Source organism: Carcharodon carcharias, chromosome 20 (assembly GCF_017639515.1).
Source record: "Carcharodon carcharias isolate sCarCar2 chromosome 20, sCarCar2.pri, whole genome shotgun sequence".
Classification (NCBI taxonomy): Eukaryota; Metazoa; Chordata; class Chondrichthyes; order Lamniformes; family Lamnidae; genus Carcharodon; species Carcharodon carcharias.
The window spans coordinates 89045421-89072926 of record NC_054486.1 but is presented as its reverse complement, the minus strand read 5'-3'; the positions used below and the strand labels follow the sequence as shown (position 1 = coordinate 89072926).

General features: G+C 44.7%; 1 protein-coding gene across 1 annotated transcript; it reads left to right on the top strand.

Moving 5' to 3' along the window:
- The first annotated feature begins 5345 nt into the window (after nucleotides 1–5345).
- Nucleotides 5346–27268, top strand: LOC121292362 (alpha-1-antitrypsin-like). The gene is made up of 7 exons (XM_041214213.1): nucleotides 5346–5366; nucleotides 6485–6616; nucleotides 12073–12230; nucleotides 13183–13820; nucleotides 20455–20725; nucleotides 21672–21819; nucleotides 27080–27268. Exons 1-7 carry the CDS (start codon nucleotides 5346–5348, stop codon nucleotides 27266–27268), a joined length of 1557 nt encoding a protein of 518 aa, XP_041070147.1.
- The last annotated feature ends 238 nt before the right edge of the window (nucleotides 27269–27506 follow it).

The following is a 27506-nucleotide window of genomic DNA, read 5'->3' as shown; positions in this document are numbered from 1 at the left end:
TTCAGTGCTGCCAGGGCGGGCGATTACATCAACACAGGCACGGGCAAGGACTGAGGGAAACCTCCCTGAAGACAGAGAGCTGCCTCAGGGAGCTGCAGACCCGAAAATGTTTCCATGAAGTTTTAAAAAGCAGAAAAAAAAATGCCTGAGCATCACAGTCGGGCACCAAAAAATATAGATGCTGGCCACAGATTTTTATTTTTGTTTTATTTCATTAAGGAAACCTCACCCAGCCCTTGGATGGGGTTTCATGAAAACTGTAAAGACCACCTGGCTGATCCGTCCACCGTAATGTTGGACAGGCGATGAAAAATAGCAGACAATTGAGCCGTTAATGGGCTTAATTGCCCACTTAACTGTCGGCGGGTAAAAGCAAAAAACTGCGAATGCTGGAAATCCAAAACAAAGACAAAAATAAAAATACCTGGAAAAACTCAGCAGGCCTGACAGTATCTGCGGAGAGGAATACAGTTAACATTTCGAGTCCGTATGATAGTTCTGTTGAAGAGTCATTCGGACTCGAAACATTAACTGTTTTCCTCTCCGCAGATGCTGTCAGACCTGCTGAGTTTTTCCAGGTATTTTTATTCTTGTTTTTGTTCACTGTCGGCGGGTGTGCTTCTGACTTTTGTGTGCACCAGCTGAGCGAAATATCAGGCGAGTGCACAGTGACATCGGGACACTCGCCCGATGTCATCTTGTGTGATTTCACGCCCGATTGGACTGGGTGCGCGCCCACCCACTCAGCATAAAATTCAGCATGTATGGTGATGCATCTACAATTATTCTCATTAGATTAACTGTCATCTTACACTCTGGTGCTAGGTCCACAGTAAAGGTTCTGGATAATAGGGCAAATAGGAAACCTACCAACAAGGTTTGGATGAATAGAGAAAAAGATAAATTCCTGTGAATATACAGCAAGTGCAATATCCTCACGAGGTGCCTTTAAATCCATTTTCGCATATGAATAGTCATTTAGTAACCCTAAATGCACCTTTTCCACTGGTGTTCCATTTGTTAGGTTAGGCACAGGTAGCAAAGGAAGGAAATTGAACCTCAGGCAAAATGCTGATGACAGAGCTTCTGCAGTACCACCTGTACACGGATCAGTGTTTTGCTGAAGCTCATTGCCAACTTCTAACAGTGCCTCGCGGTTTCAGAATGAGGGGTGTAGCTAACACATCACTAAAATAAAAGCAAAATACTGTGGGTGCTGGGGATCTGGAGCAGAATTTTCCCATTGGCGTGCCCCGCACACACGCACAGTGACATGGGGCGAGCGACCCAATGTCATCGCGTGCCATCGCGATATTTCATTGGGCGGGCGCACGATGCTCTTCGATGCACGCCTGCCATTAATTAATGGGCCACTTAAGGCCCTTGACGCTCGACTCAACCACGATTCTTCAGCGCCCGTGAGATCTTCGGGTCAGCGCACGGGCGCAACGGGCAGGCGGGCAGGAGACATTTATATAAACCTCATCCATGGGCGGGATAAGAGGGCTCACTGGGGTCGCGAGTGTGCTCTGTCAAATATTGATTTTTCAAAGTTATTGAAACTTGCCTGTGTGATCTGCAGTACTTCGAAACGCATACCAGCTGCGTGGTCTGGTCTCTTAAACTTCAGGTCAGCGCTCTGCAGTAAGGAACCTTTTTGGGGCCTGCAGATTTCAGGAAGCCTTCTTTTAGCCTGGAAATGGGAGCTGAGCTGCCCACTGGAGGCACCTCCTCTGAGGAGGAAGGGAGGGCTGGAAGTGGGAGGAGGCCAGGAGTGTACATTCAGCCTCCAGGGGAGCCATCTTTGGGAGGACAGGCACAGACACAAGGGGCACAGGGCCAGGAGGTTGACCAAGGCAGAAGGGGCCACAGAAGGCGCCACTATCCTGCTGCCAGGGTATACAGGCGGCAAAGCAGCTTCCTCAATATGTCTGAGGTGCAGTGCCGAAGGAGGCTCCGACTGTCAAGGGAGACAGCCAACTATATCTGTCAGATGATTGGCCCTGAGATTTTCAGGTGTGGGTGGACACCCCATGCCAGTGGCTCTGAAGGTCACAGCTGCCTGCAACTTCTATGCCTCTGGCTCCTTCCAGGATTCGGTAAGTGACCTTTGCAGTTTCTCCCAATCAGCTGTCCACACTTGTGTCAAGCAGGTTACAGATGCTCTGTTCAGACGGGCACTGACCTTCATCCATTAACATTGGGACCAGGCAAGCCAGACACAGTGAGCCAGAGGCTTTGCGACTATTGCTGGCTTCTCCCGTGTCCAGGTTGCTATAGACTGTACACATGTGGCCATCAAGGCGCCAGCAGGTGAGCCGGTGCCTTCATCAACAGGAAGGGCTTCCACTCCGTGAATGTGCAGATAGTGTGTGATCACAGGATGCTGATTCTACAAGTTTGTGCAAGGTGCCCAGGCAGCTCCCAGGACGCCTACATCTTCAGACACTCCCAGGTGCCGGCGCTCCTCTGCTCTGGCTCGACTGGATGGATGGCTGCTGGGTGACAAGGGCTATCCCCTCAGAAGGTGGCTCATGATGCTTCTCCACCATCCAAGAACAGAAGCTGAACAGCCGTACAATAGGAGCCAAACCTCCACCAGGGCTGTGGTGAAGAGAACAATTGGTCTTCTCAAGATGGACTTCCGATGCCTGGACCACTCAGGAGGGGCACACTCCAGTACCCCCCAGATCGTGTGTTAGTGATAGTGGTAGCATGCTGCGCTCTCCACAATCTTGCACTGGAAAGGGGGGATATTGTGGACGATGAAGACGTCAACACAGTGGCTGCAGCTGCACACGGTGAGTCCAGCAGTGATTCCGAGGATGAGCACACACAGGGAAATGCCAAGGGGGTAGACACTGACCCGGGCACACTGCAGGGAGGCAGGGATACCCGGGAGGTTTTAATCCAATGAACCTTCAGCTAGCACACCATAGATGGATCACCAGGACAAGTGTGCACTGCAGGCTCCATACTCGACACCTAAGTGCAAAATCTGCCAGGTTAGGAACAGTAACTAAGGGCCTTGTTAATAAAGCTGAATGTCCCAAAAGCACTCATAACATTGTTGGAAACCATACACATGCAGAAGAAAAGAGATACCCTCAGCGATGGTCACATGTCTGAATTTAATATCACAGGCAAAGGAACTTAAGCAAAAAAAAAAAATTCCAATTCCAAGCAAATCATAAGGACTTCATCTCGGGCCAAAAGTACCAGTGATAAACCCATGGTGTGCCTAAGGTGCCTTAAGTTTACATTTCTGGGTGCTACGTCTTGGTGCTGACCCCTCGCTGGGACTGGCATCTGAGACAGCCTGCTCACTCTGCTGTCCTGTTGGCCTCCATGACCTTGGCGGTCGTCCTCTGACCCATGGAGCCTGTGCTGGCCCCGCCTGGGAGGGAGCTGCCAGTTCCACAACTGGCATCTCCCCAGTCATCGCAGCCTCACCGGATGCGACGGTCACTGGCAGAGGGGCGGAGGGGCCTCTGCTGCTCCTCCTCCTAGCCGTTCTCCACTGATGCTGAAAGGAAGAACAAGGACATTGGATCAGTTAATGTGGAGACAATGACAAAGTACATCCCTGCCACCGCACCCCCCCCGGATCATTATGCGCTCATCCTTCCATAAGCAATGGTCAATCCATGTTGCAAAATTTAATCACTTAACATTCAGCACTGCCATGGCTGTTGGGAGGACAATGCTGCCCTTACTGCTGGGCACATACCTGGCCGTGGCACCTCAGCCTCACCGCGGCACATGGCACCTCTCCAAATCCAGGGCCTCCTGCTCAAACCGGCTGAGAATGGCTAACTGTGCCTGGCTGCTGCCAGTCCTCAACCCCTCTGCTGCATTGTGAGCATTCTTCTCCTGAAAATGAGAGAAGAGCATTGAATTGTGCAAATTGTACATGGACTCTGTTCACGCACGGCCCACCCCAACCAGAGTGGGACATATCAGGGCTCCTGCCGAACACTCACAAAGATTCTAGGCCTGTTCCTCACCTCCCACCACCCCCTTGGCCACATGCTACCTACATCACATTAGGCACCACACAGTATATCCTTCCATAGCAAGGAGGCGCAAGCATGTGGAGTGCAGAGAGCAGATCAATCGGTGCCACGCCACCTTGAAGCTCCCCTCTCAGCATGTCATCCCCCTGACTTGGATGTGTCCTGCAGTTCAAGCACCTAGCTGCCTAGGTGCAGCTCCTCCAGGTTGCCCCCAAACCAGTCATGTGGATCTCAGTGAACCACATGCTGTGGGTGCACCACCCTTTCAGGCTGACCTCGGCATGGGCAATATCTGCTGGCCCATCCGGCAAAGGACACATGCCGTCAATGATTCAATGCAGTCACAACACTCAGACTTTACTAGGGAGGGGGGCAGCAGAGAGAAAGTTGCTGGGTTAAGTGACCAACGCCAACATTGTCCTCATCCTTCCAGAGCGCAACAAGTCATTGAAGCGCTTGCGACACTGGATCCATGTGCGCTGCACGACCTCCGCTACCTCCTCCCATCCTGGGGGACCCACACCTCCCACCGTGCTGCCACCTCCTCGAGGAGGACAGCAAGGCAGTCATCAGAAAAACAAGGGGCACACTAGCCCCCCTGCCCTACCCTCCAGCCTGGCTTGCCCCGATGGCCTACCGTCCAGGCATGCGTCACCTCCACTGCCCCTCTGCAGAGCCCTTCGCCCAGGCATTGTGAGCAGCCTTTCCAAGGCTGCCAGGCCTACCATTATACAGGCCACAGGGTTGTCATTGGACCTGGCAGGCTGAGGTGCGCCCGCTGCCACCCACCCACCCACTCCCGCTCTGCACGGGAGTCATGAAGTACGCTGGGCGGGCCTTAATTGGCCTTAATTGGCCCACCCGAGTAAAATGGTGGCGCGGACCCGATTGCGAGTGGCGATCGGGTCTGCGCCCGCCCGCTCCCCGTCCCCCACCCCCACCCCCTGCCATCCAGAAAATTCAGCCCAAGTAAAAGCAAAAAGGGCTGGAAAAACTCAGCAAGTTCTGGCAACATCTGTGGAGAGAGAAACAAAGCCAACATCCAGCGTCCACATGACTTCTTCAGCCCTCCACAGTAATTTGCTTTCATCTTAGTTGTTTTGTTCCATCTGCCTCACAACCACCCCCCCCCTCAAATAGTATAAAACCCATCACATTTCTACCTCTCCTGCTCTGAAGAAGTCATACGGGCTCAAAACATCAACTCCGCTTCTCTCCCCACAGTTGCTGCCAAATCCGCTCAGCCCCTCCAGCATTTTCTGTTTTTATTGCAGATTCCCAGTCTCTGCTGTATTTTGCTTTCATTCAAGTCTTCAAACGTTGTTAGCTATGGAGGTACCCGAGCCTCTGGTACGGGCAAGCCCATGTGTATCGGTGCCAGGTCACAGCCTGGATAAATGGGGAGGATTGGCGGCAGGAAGGGCATCCGGCTCAGGCTGTAAAAAGACGTGCTCAATCTAAAAATGATGGGCGATTATGAAGGAGTGAACATGGGAGGAGCCGAAAGAGAAAGGAAGACAGAGTGTATGACCTGGAGGTGGTACTGTTCCCGTGTGCCGAGGTTGCTGGTTTGGGAGGCACTTACTGCATTAGTCCTCGCAGCTCGGGCCACACAAGAGCGGGGCCCATCCCCTTTCCGTATACCGCACATTCATCCAGGCTACGCAATACAAATTTCATTTATTTGGAGCAAAATAGGGTTTGTGATGGAAATAACGGGCGGAATTATCCCAGATTTCCACTAAGTATGGTAGCGGTGGAGTAAAAAGCCATCTTACCTGCCGGCCGCAATGGCGGGTCTTCTCAAGCCATATCATCCTAAATCCGCCTCATTAGTTATGCATTCCTGGAAAAGACACCGTTTCGATGGTGGGTGGGCTGTCATTCGCCCGCTACACCATCACCTCACTGCTTCATCACACCAGGTGCAAAATGATGTGCACAAGACTCAGTGTTCCCAGCTCACAACTGCTGCACAACTGATGGCCCCCAAAAAGGTAAAAAGACTACAGCACCCCCGCTTCAGTGACATGCCCCTCGAGCACCTTTTCAAGGCCATGGAGGCTCGCCATGATGCCCTCTTCCCCGCTCTGGCCGCAGGATGGGCAGCTGCACCATCAGTCCAACTTGGGAAGCGGTGGCAGCTGTGGTCAGCGCCAACACCCTGCAAAAGAGGACAGCCACCCAGTGCCACTACAGGGTGAATGGTCTCATCCTTTCCACCAGGGTAATTCACTCTTCTTCATCACTCTCAGCTCACACACTCACAAACCCATCACACATCCACGGGGATCTCACACCCCAAGGGACAACACCACTAACTCTCACACACACACCCTCACGTCTCCATCAGGCTCATATCCTTTGGAGCTCACGTCCTCATCCTGTCCATGGCGTCGTTCACCAGAAAAACACTCCACGCAGTGCCTTGTGTCCTTCTCACACTCTCTCCTTCTGTTTTCATGCAGGAGAAGCCTGCTCACAGCAGCAAGGAGGACCAGCCCGGGAGTGGAGTGATCCACATTAGGCCCCTCACTTACTTTGAGGAGCGAGCCATCGTGCTGACTATAGTGATGATGTGGACCATGTCTGCGGTGACGGTGAGGTCGCTGGTGAATACTTTGTGAGGATCTTGCATCACATCATCCCTCTCTCAATGTAACTGTGAGTGCTCTCTCTCCTGCTTTTGACTCTGCTGCCATGAATTAATTATCACCGCTTTGGTTCACAGGGAGCTCTGCCAAGCGACCCTCAACCAGCCAGCCCCTCAGCTCCATCCACATCCTCACCTCCAGCCAAGAGGACACCGAAGAGCTGGAACTAAGCAGCCTGGAAGACCCATCACAGCGCTTACCCCCACCCTCCACCAGCGCAGAGACACACACCTCGGTGGAACCTAGACATAGAGCAGGCTCGGGTTCACAATCTGGTGGTCACCGCACGGACGCAGGTCCACAGCAGGAGGAGGCAGGTTTGGCCGAGATCCCCAGCACTCGGAGGACCGCTGGAGAAGAGGCATCTGTGAGTCAGATGATGAGCCTCTGGATTTGGTCTTCCAACTCATCGTGGAGAGTCAGCAGAAGGCAGGGGAACATCACGCAGAGCTGTTGGAAGCCCTCAACAGAGTGCCACGCAAGTCGGAGGAGTGCGTCCCCCTGCTCTCTGATGAATTGGTGCCCACATGTGCACACATGGAAGTCTCCATGGGGAGGATGGTGGAGGCCTTATGCCCCTCCATATGCTCCTTCCTTCAAGGAGTCAGGCCAGGGCCCCCAGGTGCCCGAGGGGAGGAATTGTGGCAGCTGGACACCCCAGGGCCATCCACTCAGGAATCTCAGAGGCTGTCCGCTCCCTCCGAGTCTCCTTTGCCTTTGAGCCCCTCAACCTCATCCTCTGTCATTGCAGAGGGAGCAGCTGGACAACGAGTGATTCTGGAGGGAGAAAAGTGTGTGTGGCAGGGTCTTTTGGAGACTCGTGCAAGCTCTCTCCCACGCACGTGGATCCTTCACGTATCACACTCACCTCACTGTCCTGAGCATTTTCAACGCTGCCTGCTGGGGTTCACTTTCAGTTGTCCATCTGAGCTGATCCGTATCCCCACCCACCCAATGATCACACTCCCATGCAGCACATGACCTCACCCACCATGACTCTTCTTTCCCTTTCGATTTAGACAGCATGGTCGTGATTTGGTTCTTCATGTCATTCCCTCATCTTTACCACTCCCCCAGTTACCCATTTCCTTTCCCCCATCACTGTCAAACACCCCACCTGGCTTCACCATCCACCTCCTCTCCTTGAGCTACCAGCCTTTTCCTATGGAGATGTCCATGTGAACGTGCACATTCCCTTCCTTCCGGAAAATCCTACCCCCACCCACGTTCACCTCCACAGCCACTTATTTACCAACCCCAGGGTCCATGTCTGCCTCCGAATTCCCACTAGCTACCCTTGCCGCCCTTTCTACCAATACCGTCGAACCCTAACCCTCCCATCCTACCGCCTCACTGTGCCCTCAGTCATTCTCACTATTCCCTCATTCCACACCCAGTTCACTTCCCAGGAGGCAGTCATGGACTCATCAGAGCCCTCCCTTGCACACTCAGCTGGGCATCTCCCCCTCTGGACCCCTTCCTCTCTTGAAACCCCTTCCCCTCTTGGAATCCCTTCCCTCTTTGGAACCCCCCTGCCGGACTCCCCCCACTTAGTGCTCCCACCTCCACCAGACTCCCGCCCCCTTGGTCCTCCATACCACCAGACTCCACCCCACTTAGATCCTCCCCCTTCCTGTCTCCTTCAGACACCCTTACTTCAACGCTTAGTCCTTCCCCTATCCTGACTCTTTCCTTCAGCCTTACATCTTCCTCCAGCCTCACTTCTTCTTCCAGCCTCACTCCTTCCCCCTTCCCCCTTCCCCCTTCCTGACTCTGTCCTCTACCCTTATTGTTTCCTCCAGCATTACTCCCTCCCCTCTCCACATTCCTTCCCCCCCCCCCCCCCCACGCAGCCCCCCCCCCCCCACCCCAACACTCCCCCCCACCCCACTCCCCGGCTCCTTCCCCTCTCCACACTCCATCCTCTCACTGGACTCCCTCCCGTCTCCGCACCTCTTCCCCCCTCCGAACTCCTTCCCTTACACCTTCCATCCCCCCCTTACACCTACCTCCCCAGTTGCTGTCTTCTCCCCTGTTAACCCATCCTCCCTCATACTCCTTCCCCCTCCCAAACTCCCCAGCAACACCTTAATTCCTTCCCTCCCAACCTCACCCCATCCTGACACCTTCATTCTCCCCCTCCCAACCTCAGCCCCTGACACCTTCATGCTCTCCCTCCCAACTTCACCCCTTCCTGACACCTCTTCCTCTGCTACCCCCTAGTACATCTTCCACTCCCAAACATAGCTGGACCTTCTTCTCCATCCCCTTGACCATCATCCATTATGAGCAGACCCTCAACAGTGACTTTCCAATTGCTGCGAGCTGCTTTGTGCTGGAGCCATGTCCATGAGAATCCACCCAGCATGCCATGGGCGGTCCTCCAGTGTGCCATTGGTGTCGGGCTCCAGCATCTTCTGCTCCTCGGATGTCCGCGATGTGAGCTAGGCCCTGGCAGTAAGTCCCTACTTCTGCACATCACACTTGTCAAGACGTGTTCTGCACTGGGGTGCAATCACACCGACGTGGGCGGACAATCCAGCCGGATTGGGAGGGTGGGTTGGGGGTATGGTTCCGGTGGGCTTGCCTTATAATGATATGCAGATGTATTACGATGAGGTTCCCGAAGTCCGATAGCGGGGAACGTGGCCCACCATCAATGGGCTGCGCTGACAATGGCTAACACGATTTCTGGCCTTCTTGCCATAATGTCCACTCACACCACCAAACACACCCGATGCCAGTGGGCACAGAAAATTCCGCCCAATATAACAGTTCAACTTGAAACAGTAAGAAAACATCTCCAACCAAGTAAAATTCTGTGTTAAGGAAACCTATTTAAATAACAGATTAATATTTCCAATGCAAACAACAGCTATTCATCTATTTAAATTTTCATTCTGTATATAAAATAAAAGCTGGGCACTTCAAATAGAATGACCCCACTTTTAGATTAATTTTGTCCTTTTTTTCATGAAAGGTAGAGCCTAAGGACTTCAAGGTGTCAAGTTTCCAATAGGGGGCGTAAACACCCACTCCTAATATTAAGATTAACCTGACTCAGGCAAATGCAATGGAGTCAGAGCTGACGGAATTGCAATTCCAAATCGCCTCTGGCAAAACACCACCATAGGAAAATTTAGCTCATTATTGAGTTCAACAGCTTGAGGCGGATCAACACTCAAAGTAAAAAAACACAACTAGAGCTGATATGCTTGATGACTGATTACAATGCATTTTCATAACACTTAGTCATCCCCTGTGCAGTGATGTACTGACTGTCAAATCAATTAACAAATTAAACATTGATCAAAAAAGTATTCAAAACTCATTAATTGATTCTTACTGTGGATGCTTATGCACTGGCTTGTTTGAAAGAAGGGATCACAAGTTAATGACATGGTTTAAATGTTGCCTGTGCTCTCTTGTTTAAAGATCTAAGTTCAAAAATCTTGAGTAAATAACATCTTCAAAGCTACATGTTGAGTTTTTAAAGTTTCCGAAGGAAACAAATCCAATTCTCATTAGCAGAAAGTTCTTTCTTCTCTTGAAGAAAGCACTTTTTCTATACAGAAGGGAATATTTTAAGTAGATTTAAGTTCTTTTTAATGGTAATAACTCACTCCTTTCATTTACCTTGACATCTTGAGGACAATATTCAATTGTTGCAGCTTTTACTGTTGTTCCAGCACTCAACCAGATAAACTTATAAATCAATTTTAGCTGATGTAACTTACAGCATCTTGTACATTTTAGTGCCACTTTTTTTCCATTTATCAAATCAAATCTGCCATTTTAAGTTTAGAAATGACAGCATACACCGGCATGATATGTGATGGCCTGAAAAACTGGATATTTTTCCAAAGTTATCAATAACAAGAAGGCAGCAAGTCAAAAATAGCAGTTATAAAGTGAAGTGGACTATTCCAAAAGATAATCCATTCTCTTTTGAAGTGTAATGTTGTCTCTGCCATTTGTAGATCAAGTCCAATTAGCATGAACAATCATTCTGCTTTGTATGTACACCAATGTGTATCAAAATAAATGTTTTTATTTTCTGTTGGGACCTAAGTTCTAATAATGTCACCATCTTACTTTGTGAAACAGTTCTACAATGTTCCATAGTATTAAATTGTATTCTTTCAAAATTAGTTACAACATGTGCAATAGTGAAATTTATGACTATTGTGAAAAAGGAACCATGATCTAAAGAATGGATGGAATGTATAACTTTAGTTATATTAATTTTATTTGAACACTAACAACTGGTCATGAACACTCAGAATAGGGTGAGTATCCAATGATAAATAATTCATTTAACTTGACAATCTGTGGGAATTGACGAATCCATTGTCAATGTCAGTGAAGTGGCACAGGAGTCGAATTCAGCTCAGCTCTTATAAGGCCTGATCCTATTTCACTGTACCGATGTGCCCTCTTGCTCTCCCCCTACGTTGGCAGCTTCTGCCTCTGACGGTGGGGCTGCTGATCGTTCAGTGCTTACTGGCCCTCCAGCCTTGGGGGCCTATCTGCCATGCCGAATTAGATGGGGAGTGCATCATCTGGCCTCTAATTAGCCATCAACTTGAAAATCGCGTTAGACATCGGATACTGGAACGATGCTGGGTCAGGACTCAGAATTGATTCCAAAGTCGGGGTCTCAATCCAAAACCCAACAATTCAGCCCTAGAATCTTGAAAGTTGCTTCTATTTTTAATTTAAATTAAGCTGTTAACGTTATTGACTCACTTCGGCATGAACCTTTTCACTTCAAATAAGCTTTAAGGAGGTGATCCTCCCCAATTTTTGAGTCAACTGACCTTCAGAGCTTTAAGTCAAGCTTTCTCATTGAAATTGCTGCTGATTAAATTAAATGTGACTGTGTGAGTACTTAGCCTTGAATAGATAGTTATAAATTATCACTGTTATCTGGGTACATAGACTCAAACAAGTTTAGATAAGAGTTAGAAGGTTTAGATTCTAGTCCCAATCCAGGAATTGAGCACTCCGGGCTGACACTCCCATTCAGTACTGAGGGAGTGTTTCACTATCAGAGGTGTCATCCTTTGGATGAGACATTAACCTGAGGCCATGTCTGCCACTCAGTTGGACATAGTAGATCCAATGGCTAGAAGGTGAGTAAGTGAGTTATACCCAGTACCCCGGCCGATAATTATCCCTAAATCAACATCACTGAAACAGATCATCTAGTCGTTATCATGTTGCTGCTTGTAGGAATTTGTTTTGCACAAATTGACTGCTGCATTGCCGACATTACTTCAGTAACTCCACAAAGTGCTTCGTTGTCTGTAAAGCACTTTGGGACATCTTTAAAATGTGAAAGCCACTATATAAATTCAAATTTTCCTTCTTTTTAATTCTCCTCACTTTTAATTGCCTAGCTTCACAATTCCGAATTTGTGCTGAAACTTATGCGAGGTGTTGATACAGTAGATCGGGAAAAATTATTCCCACTACTCACTAAGCCAACAGAAGCAGAGGTCAGCAAAAACAATTTTATGCAGAGCGTTGTTATAACATGGAATGGCCTATCAAAACAGTATTGGCGGCAGAATGCATAACAGCTGTCAAAAAGAGAACTGGATAAATAAATACAATAAGTTAAATGGCTATAAGCAAAGGGCACAGGAATGGAATTAAATTAATTGCTCATTTAAAGAGCTGGTGTATTAAAGATGAATGAAACTCCTTCTATGCTGCAGAATTCGAAGATTGTATGAATAATATGTATTTTGGCTTGCAAGTTTAAATGCGGTTAATTGTAAATAAATATAATTACAATAAATGTAATATTATTTCATTAAGTATCTTTGGGATTTTTGTTTAACTGACAGTCTGTTTATCTTAAGCTGCCACTGTTCATAATTCTATGAAAGATCAACTTCAATGGAGATTTAGCATGAATTGCAATTACAAGGCAGCATGTTTATTAACAATGACCACCTCACATTAAAATGTGGAAACTAACAATAAAACCTTAAACATTATCCAGTAATAAATGACTTACAATTTATTCAGAACATCATAGTTTGAGGGACATCAGAGTACAACAAAAGAAGGGAAAATAGGTAACAGGTTTTCTCAACACAAAATATGATATATGAAAACTCTTTTTGCCACATTTAGCTAAGCACATAGTTGTAAGAAATGTATTTTTAATGCAAAGATCATTGTAAAGCATTGGTAACTGCCAGACTGCAGGTCAGTTTACTGATTAATATGTAACTGAGCTGTTTGCATTTGCTGTGGTATAAATTGACAGTTAACACAAAGGACCATGTACGAGCAAGGAGAAAGGTGAAGTACAAACAGCATGCTTCCTTTCAGGTAGGATTGGCATTATTCAAATCTCTTTGGAACTCATCTTGCAGGGGCGTATTAAGGATTCATTATTAAGATTGTACAGAATATAAGTGTGAGTCAGATGAAAGCTGGTCAGTATTTGAATTACCTCAAAGCACTACAACACAAGTTTGTTCTTTGTTTTGCAGGTTAAACATGGTGAAGCTGATTCCGGTAGCTTTGCTACTGCTCACTGTGCTCTACAGTGGAGTAGTCAGTGTTAATGGAAAACCTGCCGTACCAAATGAAATCAATTCACAACAAATATCTGCACTGAAACTTGTAGCTGCAAATACAGACTTTGCCTTGCGTCTCTACAGACAAATTGTCTCTCAACCAAGTTCAACTTCCAAGAATATTTTCTTCTCTCCAATAAGCGTCTCTGCTGCACTGAGCATGCTGTCTTTAGGTGCAAGAGATAGCACTCGCAATCAGCTTCTACGGGCTCTTGGGTACAGCAATATGTCACAGAATGATGCAGCAGAAGTGCATGAGACATTCAAATTTTTCCTGCAAAAGCTAACCAGAGAAGATCGTGAACTAAATTTAACAATTGGGAACTCTCTGCATATCCAGCAGGAATTTGATGTTAATCAGAAATTCCTTGAGGATGCAAAGCAATTTTATAAGGCAGAGGTGATAAGTGCTAATTTCAAAGAAACAGATAAAGCAAAAGAACAGATCAATACTTACGTGAGCAAGAAAACGAAAGGCGAAATTCAAGAATTAATTAAAACACTTGATGCAACAACCGTGATGGTACTTCTCAATTATGTCTTGTTCAAAGGTAAACCGTCTTTTGTAAGTTAAACACATATGTTCGAGCATTTGGACAAAGGGAAGGTATAGCACCTGCATCTTGAGTAGGACAATTTCTGAATGAAATTTTTCAAGTTAACTTCTTAGGGATGGTGGGGTAAAAAATTGGTGTTAGACTGCAATAATTTGGGGATGGTAATATACAGGAAACTTAAGCTTTGATGAGATATTAATTGGCAAAACAATTTATTTATTTCATTTAGGTATCTAAAAGGTTGACCTTAAGCAAATGATATTTTTCACCAAAGCTGGGTTTTGCTTTTAACTTGTTTGTTTGCAAGGTGAATGTCTCACTCCATATTAGTAAATCTCTCTTTGTTATGTAAGTCAAAGAAGTTTTTCTCTTAGCAGATTCTGTCACCTCTAGTTTGCGTCCTTCTCTTTTGTTCTTCTTTCTCCTTATCTTCATCCACTATTTTCTGTTTGATCTCCTGCTTTTCACTTGCATTCTGCTCCTGCCTCTGATCTCCCTCTCCTCCTGTGCTGTTCTTTCTTTGTCCTTCCTTTCCCTCCTGCTGTTCTGTCTCTACTCTCATCTTTCTTTTCTGCCACTTTCTTTTCTCTCTTCTATCCTGTGTGTTTCTCTTTTTTGACTTTTCCCTCACTTAGGCCGCAGTGGAGGACGGGATGTGGCAAGTCACTGGTGCAGGGGGTTTTAAAGAAAGAGAACATGTGCACTGCCTTTCAATTCTCAGGAAGACCTACAGCAGAGTCAATGAATTACTTCATTTTATAGGCAAGTGCAACAGCTAGTTTGCATATAGGAAGGCACTGTGAGCAATAGTGAGATAAATGGCCAGTTAATCTACTTTTGGAGATATAACTGTGGGATAGTTATCCACTGGTGGGAGAGGATTCAATCCAGGACCACAGTCTGGCATAATATGGAGGCAAGGAGAGAACAATAGGACAAGAACCAAAGTCAAAAAATATAATGGGGTAAGTATGTTTGTTGCAGCTTACACTGACACCGAGGCTTGATGAAAATATTACGGCAGAATGATAGACAAGTCATGATGCATGAAATAAGGGTAATACTAACCAAAAATCTAGAAATTGCTCAATTATTGCAGATAAATTTGGCAATCAATAATACAAAAAAATACATATAATATTAATACTGTATTCCAAGATATAATCCTTGAGATGATATTCTAAAAACAGGCTACTGTTGCTTCAAGTTATCCATTCCTTAGAATGTGAATTGTCTAAAATATGAAAAACTGAAGCAAATATATGTATAAAATAAAGTTTCAATGTTGGTACCTGTTTAAACATTGAAGGGAATTAGGATGAAAGTCTTATCTGTCTGTTGAGTGTAAAGATCCAGAGTCAGATGAATTTGGCCAACCTTGACTTCATTCTTAGCAGGTGTATGTGTACAGCACAAATCTGCCCATCATTCAGCACCACTTGCTGGTCAATGGCAGCTTCACTTAAAACTGCAGAAAATAGTTGCTTTGGGGACTGAAAAAATGTCATCGCCCTTGTTCATTTCAAAACGTTGGTGTAAAGGTGCAAGTTTGATAATGCTGAAAAATAGAATTTTGTGGTATTTTGGTTTTTTTACACCAAGTGCAGACATGAGGCAATCTGAGGTTAGCTAGACTACAGATTGAGGAAGAGCAAAATAGTCCCCCCAATCGACTACCTTTCAAGCATTAGTGGTGGGAAATTTTTTACTTCGCTCACTTGCCTTCTGTTAGCTTGTCTGAGGAGATTGCAGTGTTTATGCCCATTAATACTTAATTTTAGATCATTTTTTACTGAGTGCTCATGGCTATTAATAGAGTGGCCACACTTAATTTCACTTACAGCCAACAGTGAGAAAACCTTTCATCTTGCCCGTCTCAGCTGGGTTCAAGACCAGGGGCAGGATTTTTCATTCCGCAGGCAGGCAGGCAGGCGCAAGCCCAACCCGGACATGAGTGAAATAGTGCGTAATGATGTCAGGCGAGTGTCCCGATGTCATCACGTACACTCGTAATCTTTTAGTCGGCGGGCGTGCACGAGAGGTGGCAGCACACTCGCTGACAATTAAGAGGCTTATTAAGGCCCTTAAACGAGTAATTAATTTGTATTTTTCACTGCCTGCATAACTGTTCAGTCGGCAGGTGGGCGAATATGCCAGACGGCCTTTGCATTTTTAGTGAAACCTCATCCCGCCCATGGATGAGGTTTCCAATGGTTACTAAAAAAAAAGGAATGTTTTAATGTCATTTTTAACACCTCCCTCTTGATGTGACTGAGTCACATGTGAGGACATGTTTATATCATTTGTAAAATGTTAATTCCTCAGTTTAAAATTCTTCAGCTCCCTGAGGCAGCTCTGTGCCTTCAAGGAGCTTTCAGTGTGCGCTGCCCCAGACATGCGCAGACTTCAGCACTCGCAATCCTCCTGCCCCCAACCCTGGCAGCGCTGAGGCTCTTAGCTGGCTGGCCGTTAATTGGCAGGAGAGGGTAAATGGCAAAAGGTTTCTTTGTGCAAGGCCAAAGGGAGTGGTAATGAGACAAGTAAAGAAACAAAAGATGTGCAAGAGGATGTGTGAATGGTTGGATCCTTAATAGCTGCTGTCCAAAAGCAAAGTAAAAGAAGTAACAGAAAAACAAGAGCGGGAATAAAATGCAAACCAAAAAGGAAAAAGAAATCTAAATGGCAACAGAGATTACAGTCTGAAGTTGTTGAACTCAATGTTGTGTCCAAAAGACTACGGGGAGAATTTTTGCCCTGTTGTGTGGGCTGAGTGGGAGCAGGCGCGGGCAGGCACGCAGCCGATCGCCGCTCGCGATCGACTGGGCGCCACCATTTCACGTGTGGGGCCAGCCCAGAAGCACTGAGTGCTCGCTGTCTGGGCAGAGGGAGGAGGAAGAGTCGGGGCCTGCGCCCTTTGGTGCATGCCTGCAAAAGAGCACAGAAATCTCCCTGAGGCACAGAGCTGCTTCGGGGAGATTAATTTCATCATGAAAAATGGAAAAAAACAATAAAAAATATTACTCAGACATGTCCCCGCATGTGATAGTGTCACATGAGCTGGGACATGTTTATGTATTTCAATAAAATTTTTAATTTAATTTATAAAGTCTTCATGAAACCTCATCCTGCCCATGGATGAGGTTTCATGAGAAACGTGAAGGCTGCCTGGTCTCTTTGCCTGCCCACCAGCAGGTTGGATGGGTAGCCCAGACAATCAGTTCAATTAGTGGATAAATGGCCTTAATAGGCCTTTGACAGTTCAGCGCGCAGCCGACTCCTGTGCACGCCTGCCAAACTGAAGATCAGAATGATGCACGGTGATGTTGAGACGCACACCCGTCCCCACATGCAGACCAGAAGATTCTGCCCTTGTGCCCTGTCAATAGATCAGATGCTGTTCTTCGCTTTTGCATTGAGTTCATTGCACTGTAACAGGCCAAGGACAGAGGGGTCAGAGTGGGAGCAAAGTGGTAAATTAAAATATCTGGCGATTGGAAGATTAGGATATTAGAATCACGCTTGTGCACCGAATGGAGATGTTCCCTAAAGTAATCTCCCCGAAGTAGAGGACCCCACATTGTGTGCTAAGTTGAAATCTCTGTTTCACCTGGAAGGAGCTTTTGGAGCCTTGCACAGTGAGAAGGGAGGAGGTAAAAAGAAAGGTATGCACTGAATTTGATTCCTAAGATTCTTTCACAGTTTTGGATCATCCCAAAGCATTTTACTTTTGAAGTGTAGTCACTGTTGTAATTTAGGAAATCCAGCACCCAATTTGTGCAAAGTCACACAATCAGCAATGAGATGTTGACCAGATAATCTGTTTTTATGTGTTGTCTGAAGGATAAATATTGCCTAGTATATTGATGAGAACTAGTTGCTCTCTTTCAAAATAGCCTTGAGACAAATGGGAATTTGGTTTAATGTCTCATTCAAGAGACAGCACATCCAACAGTGAAGCATTCCCTCAGTACTGCACTGGAGTGGCAGCTTAGATTTTATGCTCAAGGCATGTAGTGAGATTTGAACCCACAACCTTCTAACGCAAGGGTACAAGTCCCACTAATGAGCCATGGTCAACACCTAGGCAATGCAATTGTTTACTATGTCGTTAATGCAGCCAGCGTCACCATGAAGAATCCTGAAGTCAGATAGATGGAAACAGAATAAAACATTTCTTATTCTGCCTCAAAAGAAAACCTTCTCCCGATTGTCGGGTAATATCCAGGATGCTTTATCAATCGCCTTTTGACTATATTACTTAATGCAAGGCCCTCATTGTTGGCTGAGTAACCCCCAAGTGCTACTTTCTCAGGTTTTATTAATAAAAGATTATTGAAAATATTTTCAGGAAAATATAACAGGCACCTTTCAAAATGTTTTAAAAATTATATATAACTTGGAAGCTAAGATTCTCAGCAGGTACATAAAGAGAAAGAGAGAAACTTGCATCTCATAATCCCAGGAAGTGCTAAAACAATTCACAGCCAATGAATGAAGAAATCAGTTTTAGAATGCTATATGGTAGGCCTAAATGCAGAGCATTCACCATGACCCACTTTGTCAGTGTTTAGCTAGCGCTCTCACAACAAAGCAGGTGTGGAAAACATTATTCTTAAAATTGGAGGACTTGTCATCATCACATGTAAACTAAGCAATAAGTTAGATTTATCAAAGGCAAAATAAATACAGCTTTACCCCATTTTAAGTGATCCTGAATAGAGTAGTTTTGTTATCAAGTAGCTCAAAAAAAGCATTTATTTTAAGTAGTGTTTAACTGATCATGATGTGGTTGGGAACCAGGTTCAAAAGTTTTTTTGTAACTGGCTGCATGTTGGCAGTGTGAATCAATGAAAGGGCAGTTGCCCCGTTCTCTACAACTTTTGGCTTAAGTTTTGGTCTCTACCCCAACCACCACACCAGCCGACACCACCACCCCGCCCCCCCCACCACCACCCCCCGCAACTGCCACCACCTCCCCACCATCCCCCAACCCCACCCCACCTTGGAACATTTGCATCCTATCAACGGCTAAGAATACACTCCTCTGGATCTGTGCCATGGCTCTGCATGTTCCACAACAGCCATGGCACTGACCGAGGAACAGACCATGGCCACTCGCAATCTCATTCGCCCCAGGAAGTTGACCAGGAGCCCGACGGCTCTGACCCCAATCATCACCACTGCACTATTAAAAGGATCTAAGCCAGTGGTGAAGCAGAAACCAAGACACAGTGTTTTTCTTTATCCAGAAAGTTTGACTTTGTTCAGTCTTACAGCGCAACTCTCACAAACCCAGTGTCTCAGCCATTCCCTATTTATATGTGCTCAAAGTACTTAATTACTTAATGCCTTCATCTGTGTACCCTAAAAATATAATTAACAAACCACTAACACACACCCCAGATCCTCCTTTGATTCCTCCTCCCCTTTTACTTGACCACAGCTGTGGATTAGAGCTGCCCTGTGGAGATATTTTCCCTCCACAATGGTGGCCTGGCAACTGTGGACATTTTTTATTTCACTATTTTTTTTAAAAGTTGCTGAGACAGTGCCTCAAGATGGAAACGCCTTTTTTCTCCCTTACCTGCAACAACAGACCTCAACTTCTTCCATGTTGGAGGGCCTCTTATTGGGCCTCCAGTTTCAAAAGCCCACTTGGCATCCTTAATTGGACTGAAAATGTGCCCTCTGAAAACTAAATGGCTAATCAAGGCAAAAACACCCAACTGCACCAAGCATGACAGTGAAGTAGATCGTCATGAGGAAGATGGCACCAACCAGTGCTCCAACCATCTGGAGAACGCTCACATGGCTCCACAGGAAGAAGGGGGGCGCGGGGTGAGGCCAAGAATTTGTCCAGTAACAGCAGAAGAGTCTGTGACCAGGAAGAAGATTAGCACAGGCAAACTGGTCATGTTAAGGGGTGAAACTTATTAACATGAGTGAGCATAGGGGAAATCGATCTCACAAAAATATGCCAACTATATCTGGGGGATGTCTTTTGTAGCTTTATTCTAGAGCAATCAGGCAAAAACAAGACCTGTTTTCCTTGGTTCTTCGCCACATCTTTGGGAATGTAGAAAACTTCTTTTTTCATGTTTATGTTACATATTGGGGTTGGAAATCTTGGGTTGGGATCGCATCTCCTGGTACTGCATACATTTAAATGGGAAAACTTACTTCGATATAAGTAGTTTACGTTTGGTTTCCACGAACATAGCTACTACTTGAAATGGGATATTCCTGTAATTGGCCATGAATTCTTTTTGCCATTTCTTCAAGTTTAGTTTTTTTCTCTTGTGACTGGTAGTAACAAAGTTCATGCTAACAGAAAGTGAGAAATTGTTCTACCCTTGCACTGACTGAGGTTTAAGTCCCTTTGCAAGTTATTTTTTAGCACACTGGTTAATGCGTTGGCATTCATTTCCTGTCTTTCTTGGGTCTTTGGGTATATTAAAATGATTGAGACTATAAGTAAATACCAACATGTTAAACAGTATAATAATCATAGGCTGCAGAGGAGAGTTGTAAACTTCTTTTTTATTAGCATTAATGATGGAAGTAATTATTTGTTGTATGTTCATACAGGTTAGGAAACATTCTAATTATCTGTATCTGATTCTTGTAGGTAACTGGATGAAACCTTTTGATCCTCAGATGACCTACGAAACCGATTTCCATGTAGATGACACAACAACAGTGAAAGTTCAAATGATGAAGAAGTCGGGGATATATTACACTGGTTACGATAGTCAACTTTCCAGTCATGTGATTAGTGTTCCATATCATGGAAATGCTTCCCTGGTGCTGATTCTACCAGCCCCTGGAAAATTGGCAGAGGTGGAACAAAATCTGACCATCGATAATTTTCAACACTTTTTTTATTCATTAAGCCTTGGGTATGTTCATCGCATCAGCGAAATTAAATGCAATTATTTTATAGCTATATAATGGTGGGGAATGTGCCCCATTCAGCTTAACAAAAGCAAAAAATATTCTAGTTTTGCAGCAAATGTCATTCTAGTCATCAGCTTCCTTTTAGATTGCATGGCTGTAGTGCCCCCCCGGCACCTCATCCACTGATCTAATCCCCCTCCATCACTGGAACACTGTGGCTTCGTGAGTACTGTCTATAGCACAGGCGGATAGCATGGGAGCAGGGGCTTAAGAAGAAGGGCCACCACCACATTCTCAAGGGTATCCAGGAATGGACAATAAACACTGACCTTGCCAGCAATGCTCATAACCCAGGAATTTTGTTTTAAAATACTTAATTCTTTTTACAGTGTAATAGTTGAATGACTAAATCATCATCCCCTCAATGTCCTCTGAAGTTACAATTTTATTATGCTCCTCAAAACTGACCATTGATGTATAATGTTGTTGCATCATAAATCTGTCTCTTATTCTTGCACTAATAACATAACAATTCCCAGGGACTCTCCACCCCATCATCCCTTTTCTTTTTGTTTTTCTTCTCCCAATAGTTCCAAAGCCTAATGCTTGTGAATTAAATATACCTACCTAGAATTAGTCCCATTAATTCCTAGGAATCATGATTTCTCCAGTACAAGAAACAAGAGACAATTTACAGATGTCCACTCTGACTGACACCTATTGATTAGCTTAAAGTTCCTGTGCACAAAACAAACTGTGTTTTACTTTTTAATTAATATATATTAAGTATATATACAAGGCCAGATTTACCACCATATCAATTTATATTGTTGCCTTTTCATTTATGAATTGTAGAAAAGACAAAACTGAAAAAATGACAAATTTAATAAGAAGTAAGAAAATAATGTGTGAAGTAATGCTTGTCTGACACTATCATGTTTGTAATAGTTCTGCACAACTCCATCTCCCAAAGCTGTTGTTGAAGGAATCCTACCAGCTTAATGAACTGCTGATGGCAATGGGTGTTACAGATGTGTTTTCTGTCAACTCAGACCTTTCTGGGATATCTGGAACTGCACCTCTAAAAGTGTCCAAGGTAAACTGAAAAACCAACAATACTGAATTTGTTTATTGCAAGCTAACAGATGATCATGGAGATACTGGCCATATTATTGAAATAATATAGGTGTTAGAAGTTACGTAGAACAGTTGAATAATTATTATTGGAAAACACAAATAAACCTTGGAGCTTTTTGTGATCTTTCTCTCCTGCACACCATTTTTTCTGGAGTACCACTTCAAGAAAGTTTTTTTTCCTGCATTGTCTGAGGGAAACTTAAATGCTGTTGCCCAGACGTTCTGTACGCCATTAATTCTCTGGCTGTAAGTAGGCTGAGTCCACCTGTACTGAAAAAAATATATCCATTTTCACATTGCTGGCCTGTGTAAACCTTGGCCCAAAACCAGGGGCAACTTGTGGTCAAAAATAACAATTCGCAACTGCTACAAGAATACACATGATCCGTTGTCCCCATGTATTGACAACGCTCTGAAATCCATGACACAACATAGGAATCCGATTTCCAGGCAAGAGTTATTGAGACCACTAATCAAATGAGAACCTAACAATTATAATAAATTCATAAAGGAATGAGACAGGAGAAATATCTTTCTGTAGTATCTAAGTGCAATGTAACTTCAGCAAGTCACAAATGGCTTGTTGGAAAGAGCGCCACAGCTCATGACAACAGCGTTGCAACAAGAGTAAGAGGTAAAAGATTCAAATTCCCATTTGAGGTACTTGCCATGCCTAAGCCAACATTATTCATCAATATCCTATTCGTAATCATGATGAAGATAATCAGGTTAGTTATAGAATACTGTATAGCATGCTGGAAAAACGACGTGAACATGTTAACCAGGACGCAAATTCCAGCAACAAAATGAGATGAATTATGGAGAAGTAGCAAAAGGATGTCAAACTTGAGTATTAAATTCTTCTACATTGCAAGCAGTAAAAAAAAACTGAGGGAAGTAACATTTTCCACGGATTTGGGGCTCTAGGAATCTTTGAATTATAGGAAATATTGTTTGAAGTCTTGAATTAAAGACAACAAGGATGAAATCAGGAAGAAGGATGTAAAGGATGATATATCAGAAAATTAGGGGGAAAAGCATTTGAAGCATTACTGGCCATTTAGAAATAGGGTAGCAGAGTCATTTAAGACCTTGGGGTGGACATCCCTGCTGTTTCGCGAGTGGATCCAGGCCCAGGTAAGAGTCCTATGCTCAGGTTATGACCTGTGGCCAATGGCAGAACCAATGAATTTGCGGTGGTGATGGTGAAAAAGCTAGAACTTCAAAGAACAATGGCTGCATGTGGATGATCCTTTAGGAAGAGGACTTTGGTTTCCTTTAAGACTTATGAGGAAGGCAAAGGGAAATCATTTCTTGTATCCTTTTCCTTAGTCAATTGCTCGTTGTTCATTGAATTTGAAAATGTGAGGCTCTAATGGGCGACTAAAAAGGAAAATGCAGGAAAGTGAGTTGCGGAGCAATGAGCAGAGATCTGCCCTCAGGCAGATCACCACGACACAATATAGACAGAGAGAGAAGTTGGAGGCTACAGGTGAAAGAAGGGTCAATCGAACAACAAACCTTTTCTTGTTAAGGAATTCTAAAGGATGTAATCTAAAATTCTAATTATAAAGATGCAAAAGGGCCCTTAACAGACCTATGAGCAGTACCTGTATATTAGGCAGAATGGGGGTTATCAGCAACTAAAGCTGTTGAGAAGAAAATAAGTACTTGGCATTAAAAAGGACACTGAGCTTGTCCAAGGCATCTTTACAGTGAACGAGATATGGAAGCACCATTTGTGATAAGAAAAAATAGAGGGGGTGCCATACACGATAAAGGAGAAGATTGGAGCCAACAAAGGAAAAAGGCAGTTACTGTTGATTTGGATTTAAATGTCACACGACTAAATATGACAAAACTATAATTACAAATAAATGAAAGCATCAATGACAATGGTTCAGGGTTTCAACTGTTACAGTGCAAGAGAAATGAGAGCAATTTGCACTTAAGCTACGCAGGAATTTAATGACTGCTACATGGAATTGTCCTCAAAGGAGGAGATGATATTGGATGATGAGTGGAGGAAATTATTGATCGGGAGAATGAAAGAAAACAGAGTATTGGGGAAAGAATAAAGAGACAAATTAACATAGGATAAATTTAGAGGCATGTATCCAATGGCCCCAATGTGAAAGTAGCAGGACAGGAGAGTTTGTTGGAATCCAGGAAGTGAAAGATTTAACAGACATATGGATATAAAACCTGGGCCTTGCCCTTCACTCTGATATGGGAGTAAAAATGTAGATGGGCAGGTGTGTAACTTTTCAGCACCAGCCGAGGTGTCAGCGGCCTGCACCATCCCACCCACCCCCCAACCGAGCCATTTTGCTGGAGGCTGGATCAGGGCGGAGCGGCTGCTTACCCATAAGCAGGACTGTAGTTTATTAAGCTAATTAAAAGCCAATTATGGCCAGGCATCAAAAAGATGGATTGGAATTTTCCTGTTGACCTAGGCATTAAGGCAGCAAACAATGGAGGCCAGAACTCCTGGCAGGCTTTGAGGCTCTCCCCCACCCCCCTCATGTGACCACAGCTGTGGATTCAAACTGCCCTGTGGATATGTTTGCTCTCCACAATGGTGACCTGGCAGCTGTGGACAGCTTTTATTTTGCGTTTTTTTAAAGTTCCTGAGACAGTGCCTCAAGATGGAAGCACCTTCTTTCTCCTCTATCTGCAATAGCAGATCTCAACTTCTTCCATGCTGGAGGGCCTCTTATTGGGCCTCCAGCTTCAACAGCCCACTTATCATCCTTACTTGGACTGCAAACATGCCCTCTGGCAACTAATTGGCCAATTAAGGCAAAATCACTGTCAAGTGCCTTCTCCTGGAGTCCTGACCCAAAACACAAAATCCTGCCCCTGTTGTCTGATATTCTTAATTAGAATTGATATATTATTTATATTAATCATTGTGTTCCATCCATTTTAGCCATGTAACACCTACACAGTATACACTGTTTCAGTGTTGTATACATGCTATGTCTTTCTAAGAATGGTTGGACGATTCAACATAATATAGGCCTATACATGTCGAAAGAAATATGGCATAGAAAAACAGGAGCAGGAGTAGGTCATTCGGCCCTTCAAGCCTACTCTGCCATTCAACGTGAGCATGGCTGATCCCCTTTATTCAACACTATAGTCCCTCTCTCTCCCCGTACCCCCGACACCTTTAGAGTCTAGAAATCTATTTCCATCTTAAATATATTCAATGACTCAGCCTTCTGTGGTAGAGGATTTCACAGGTTCACCACCCTCTGAGTGAAGACATTTCTCCTCATCTCAGTCCTAAATGGCCTCCTCCATATCCTGAGACTGCGACTCCTCATTCTAGGCCCCCCAGCCAGAGGAAACATCATCCCTGCATCCAGTCTGTCCAGCCCTGTCAGAATTTTACATGTTGCAATGAGATCCCCTCTCATTCTTCTAAACTCCAGTGAATACAGGCCTAGTCCACCAATCTCTCCTAATACGACACTTCTGCCATCCTAGGAATCTATCTGTTGAACCTTTGCTGTACTCCCTCTATGGCATGTCTATCCTTTCTTAGGTAAGGAGAGCAAAACTGCATGTAATACTCCAGGCATGGTCTCTCCAATGCCCTATATGACTGCAGTAAGACATCCTTGCTCCTGTACTTAAATCCTCTCACAATAAAGGCCAACATACCATTTGCCTCCCTAACTGCTTGCTGCACCTGCATATTTGCTTTCAGTGAGTGACTGGTGTACCAGGACACTCAAGTCCCTTTGTGCATCAACATTTCCCAATCTTTCACCATTTAAATAATACACTGCCATTCTGTTTTCCTACCAAAGTGAATAACTTCACATTTATACTCGTTATACTGCATCTGCCATGTATTTGCCCACTCACTCAACTTGTCTAAATTACCTTGAAGCCTCTTTACATCCTCCTCACTCGCATACTTCCGCCTAGTTTTGTGTTATCAGTAAACTTGGAAGTATTGCATTTGGTTCCCTCATCCAAATCATTGATATATATTGTGAATAGCTGGGGCCCTGGCACTGATCCCTGCGATACCCAACTAGTCACCACCTACTACTCTGAAAAACCAATTCTCACCCCATGCTAATATATTTCCCCCAATCCCATGCGCTTTAATTTTACACACTAAAGTCTTACGTTGGACTTTATCAAAAGTTTCCTGAAAATCCAAATGTACCACATCCACTGGTTCTCCCTTATCCACCCTATTAGTTATTTCCTCAAAAAACTCCAGTAGGTTTGTCAAACATGATTTCCCTTTTGTGAATCCATGTTGATATTTTCTAAGTGTCCTGTTATCATGTCCTTTATAATACTCTAGCATTTTCCCTACAACTGGTGTTAGGCTAACCAGCCTGTAATTTCCTGTTTTCTCCCTCCTTCCTTTTTTAAGTAGTGGGGCCAGAAGTCCATTGGCTTGCAGTGGGACTGGAAGATCCCAACGGCGGGTGGGGAAAATCCCGCCCTTTTCTGGGACATTATTTGTGTCTTCTTCCGTGAAGAAAGGGACCTCTGCCTGACCCACCTAGTGCTTTTACTCTGTCTGGCGATTACCCATTCCCTATCTGCCTATGCACTCTTTACCTGCAGTGTGACCACTTCACCATATGAGCTATCCACCAAGATCTCAGCCCTGTGGATTCTCCGTATGACTCCAGCTGCAGCTCCAAAACACGGATTTCGAGTAGCTGCAGCTGGAGACACTTCCTGCATACGTCGTCACCTTGGACACTGGAAGTGTCCCTGACTTCCCACATCACAGATGAGAAGCATTCCACATGGCCAACCTACCCTGCCATGACCTACACTTAAATTACTCTCTTTACTTTTACTTTCTCTAGTTTAAGAAATATTAAATAAATACTAGGAACCTTAGTTCTTGTACTTTAAACACTACTCAATCTGAGCTAAAGACAAATTTTTATTTTAAAGACTGGACAGTAGAAATACTCACTAGGTTCTACTTATCAAGGCCGATGCACCTCTCGTGCTGGTTCCCAGTCCTGCTCTAGTCTTTGGCCTCGTTCCTCTCGCTCTTTAAGACTGCCACACCTCTCGCGTTATGATATTGTATTTAAAACTGCTGGATTTTTTGGTTGCTGGATTATAAGAATTGATTTAATATTAAAGTGTGAGAAAAGCAGATTAAGCTTTTAAAATAGATGCTGCTTCTATTAATCATATTTCATGGTTCCTTGTTCTTATAGGTGACTCATGAGGCAGTGCTGGAGATAGATGAAAAGGGAACAAAAGCTACAGCAGCTACAGATGTTGAAGTGACCCTATTATCAGTACCTCATCAATATAAATTTGATAGCCCTTTCCTCCTATTAATTGCTGACCACAATATTAAGAGTGTCCTGTTTGCAGGAAGAGTGGTGAACCCCACTGTTTGATGCTGGCATAAATTCCACTCATTCATGGAAGTTGTATCATTGATAAATGGAAAACAATGACGTTACTTCCGACAGCTGTTAACATCAAATAATTTGAAGATTACCTGGCGTAATAAGTTAGTCAATTTTCTTTACTGGAGAGTAACAGGCCAAGACTTTTATGAAGTCAAATAAAGCTCTCTTCAATAATAACGAATAACATTTCAAATGTAGACTTATTGTTGATTGTGCTTTGCAT

What these genes read in the sequence shown, in the direction of transcription:
- LOC121292362 (XM_041214213.1), top strand. Translation starts at nt 5,346, where the DNA reads ATGGAGGTACCCGAGCCTCTG. An exon ending in TGGAATGGCCTATCAAAACA is followed by an intron (nt 12,231 to 13,182) that starts GTATTGGCGGCA and finishes TTTGTTTTGCAG; the next exon opens with GTTAAACATGGTGAAGCTGA. An exon ending in TTTTATTCATTAAGCCTTGG is followed by an intron (nt 20,726 to 21,671) that starts GTATGTTCATCG and finishes TGTTTGTAATAG; the next exon opens with TTCTGCACAACTCCATCTCC.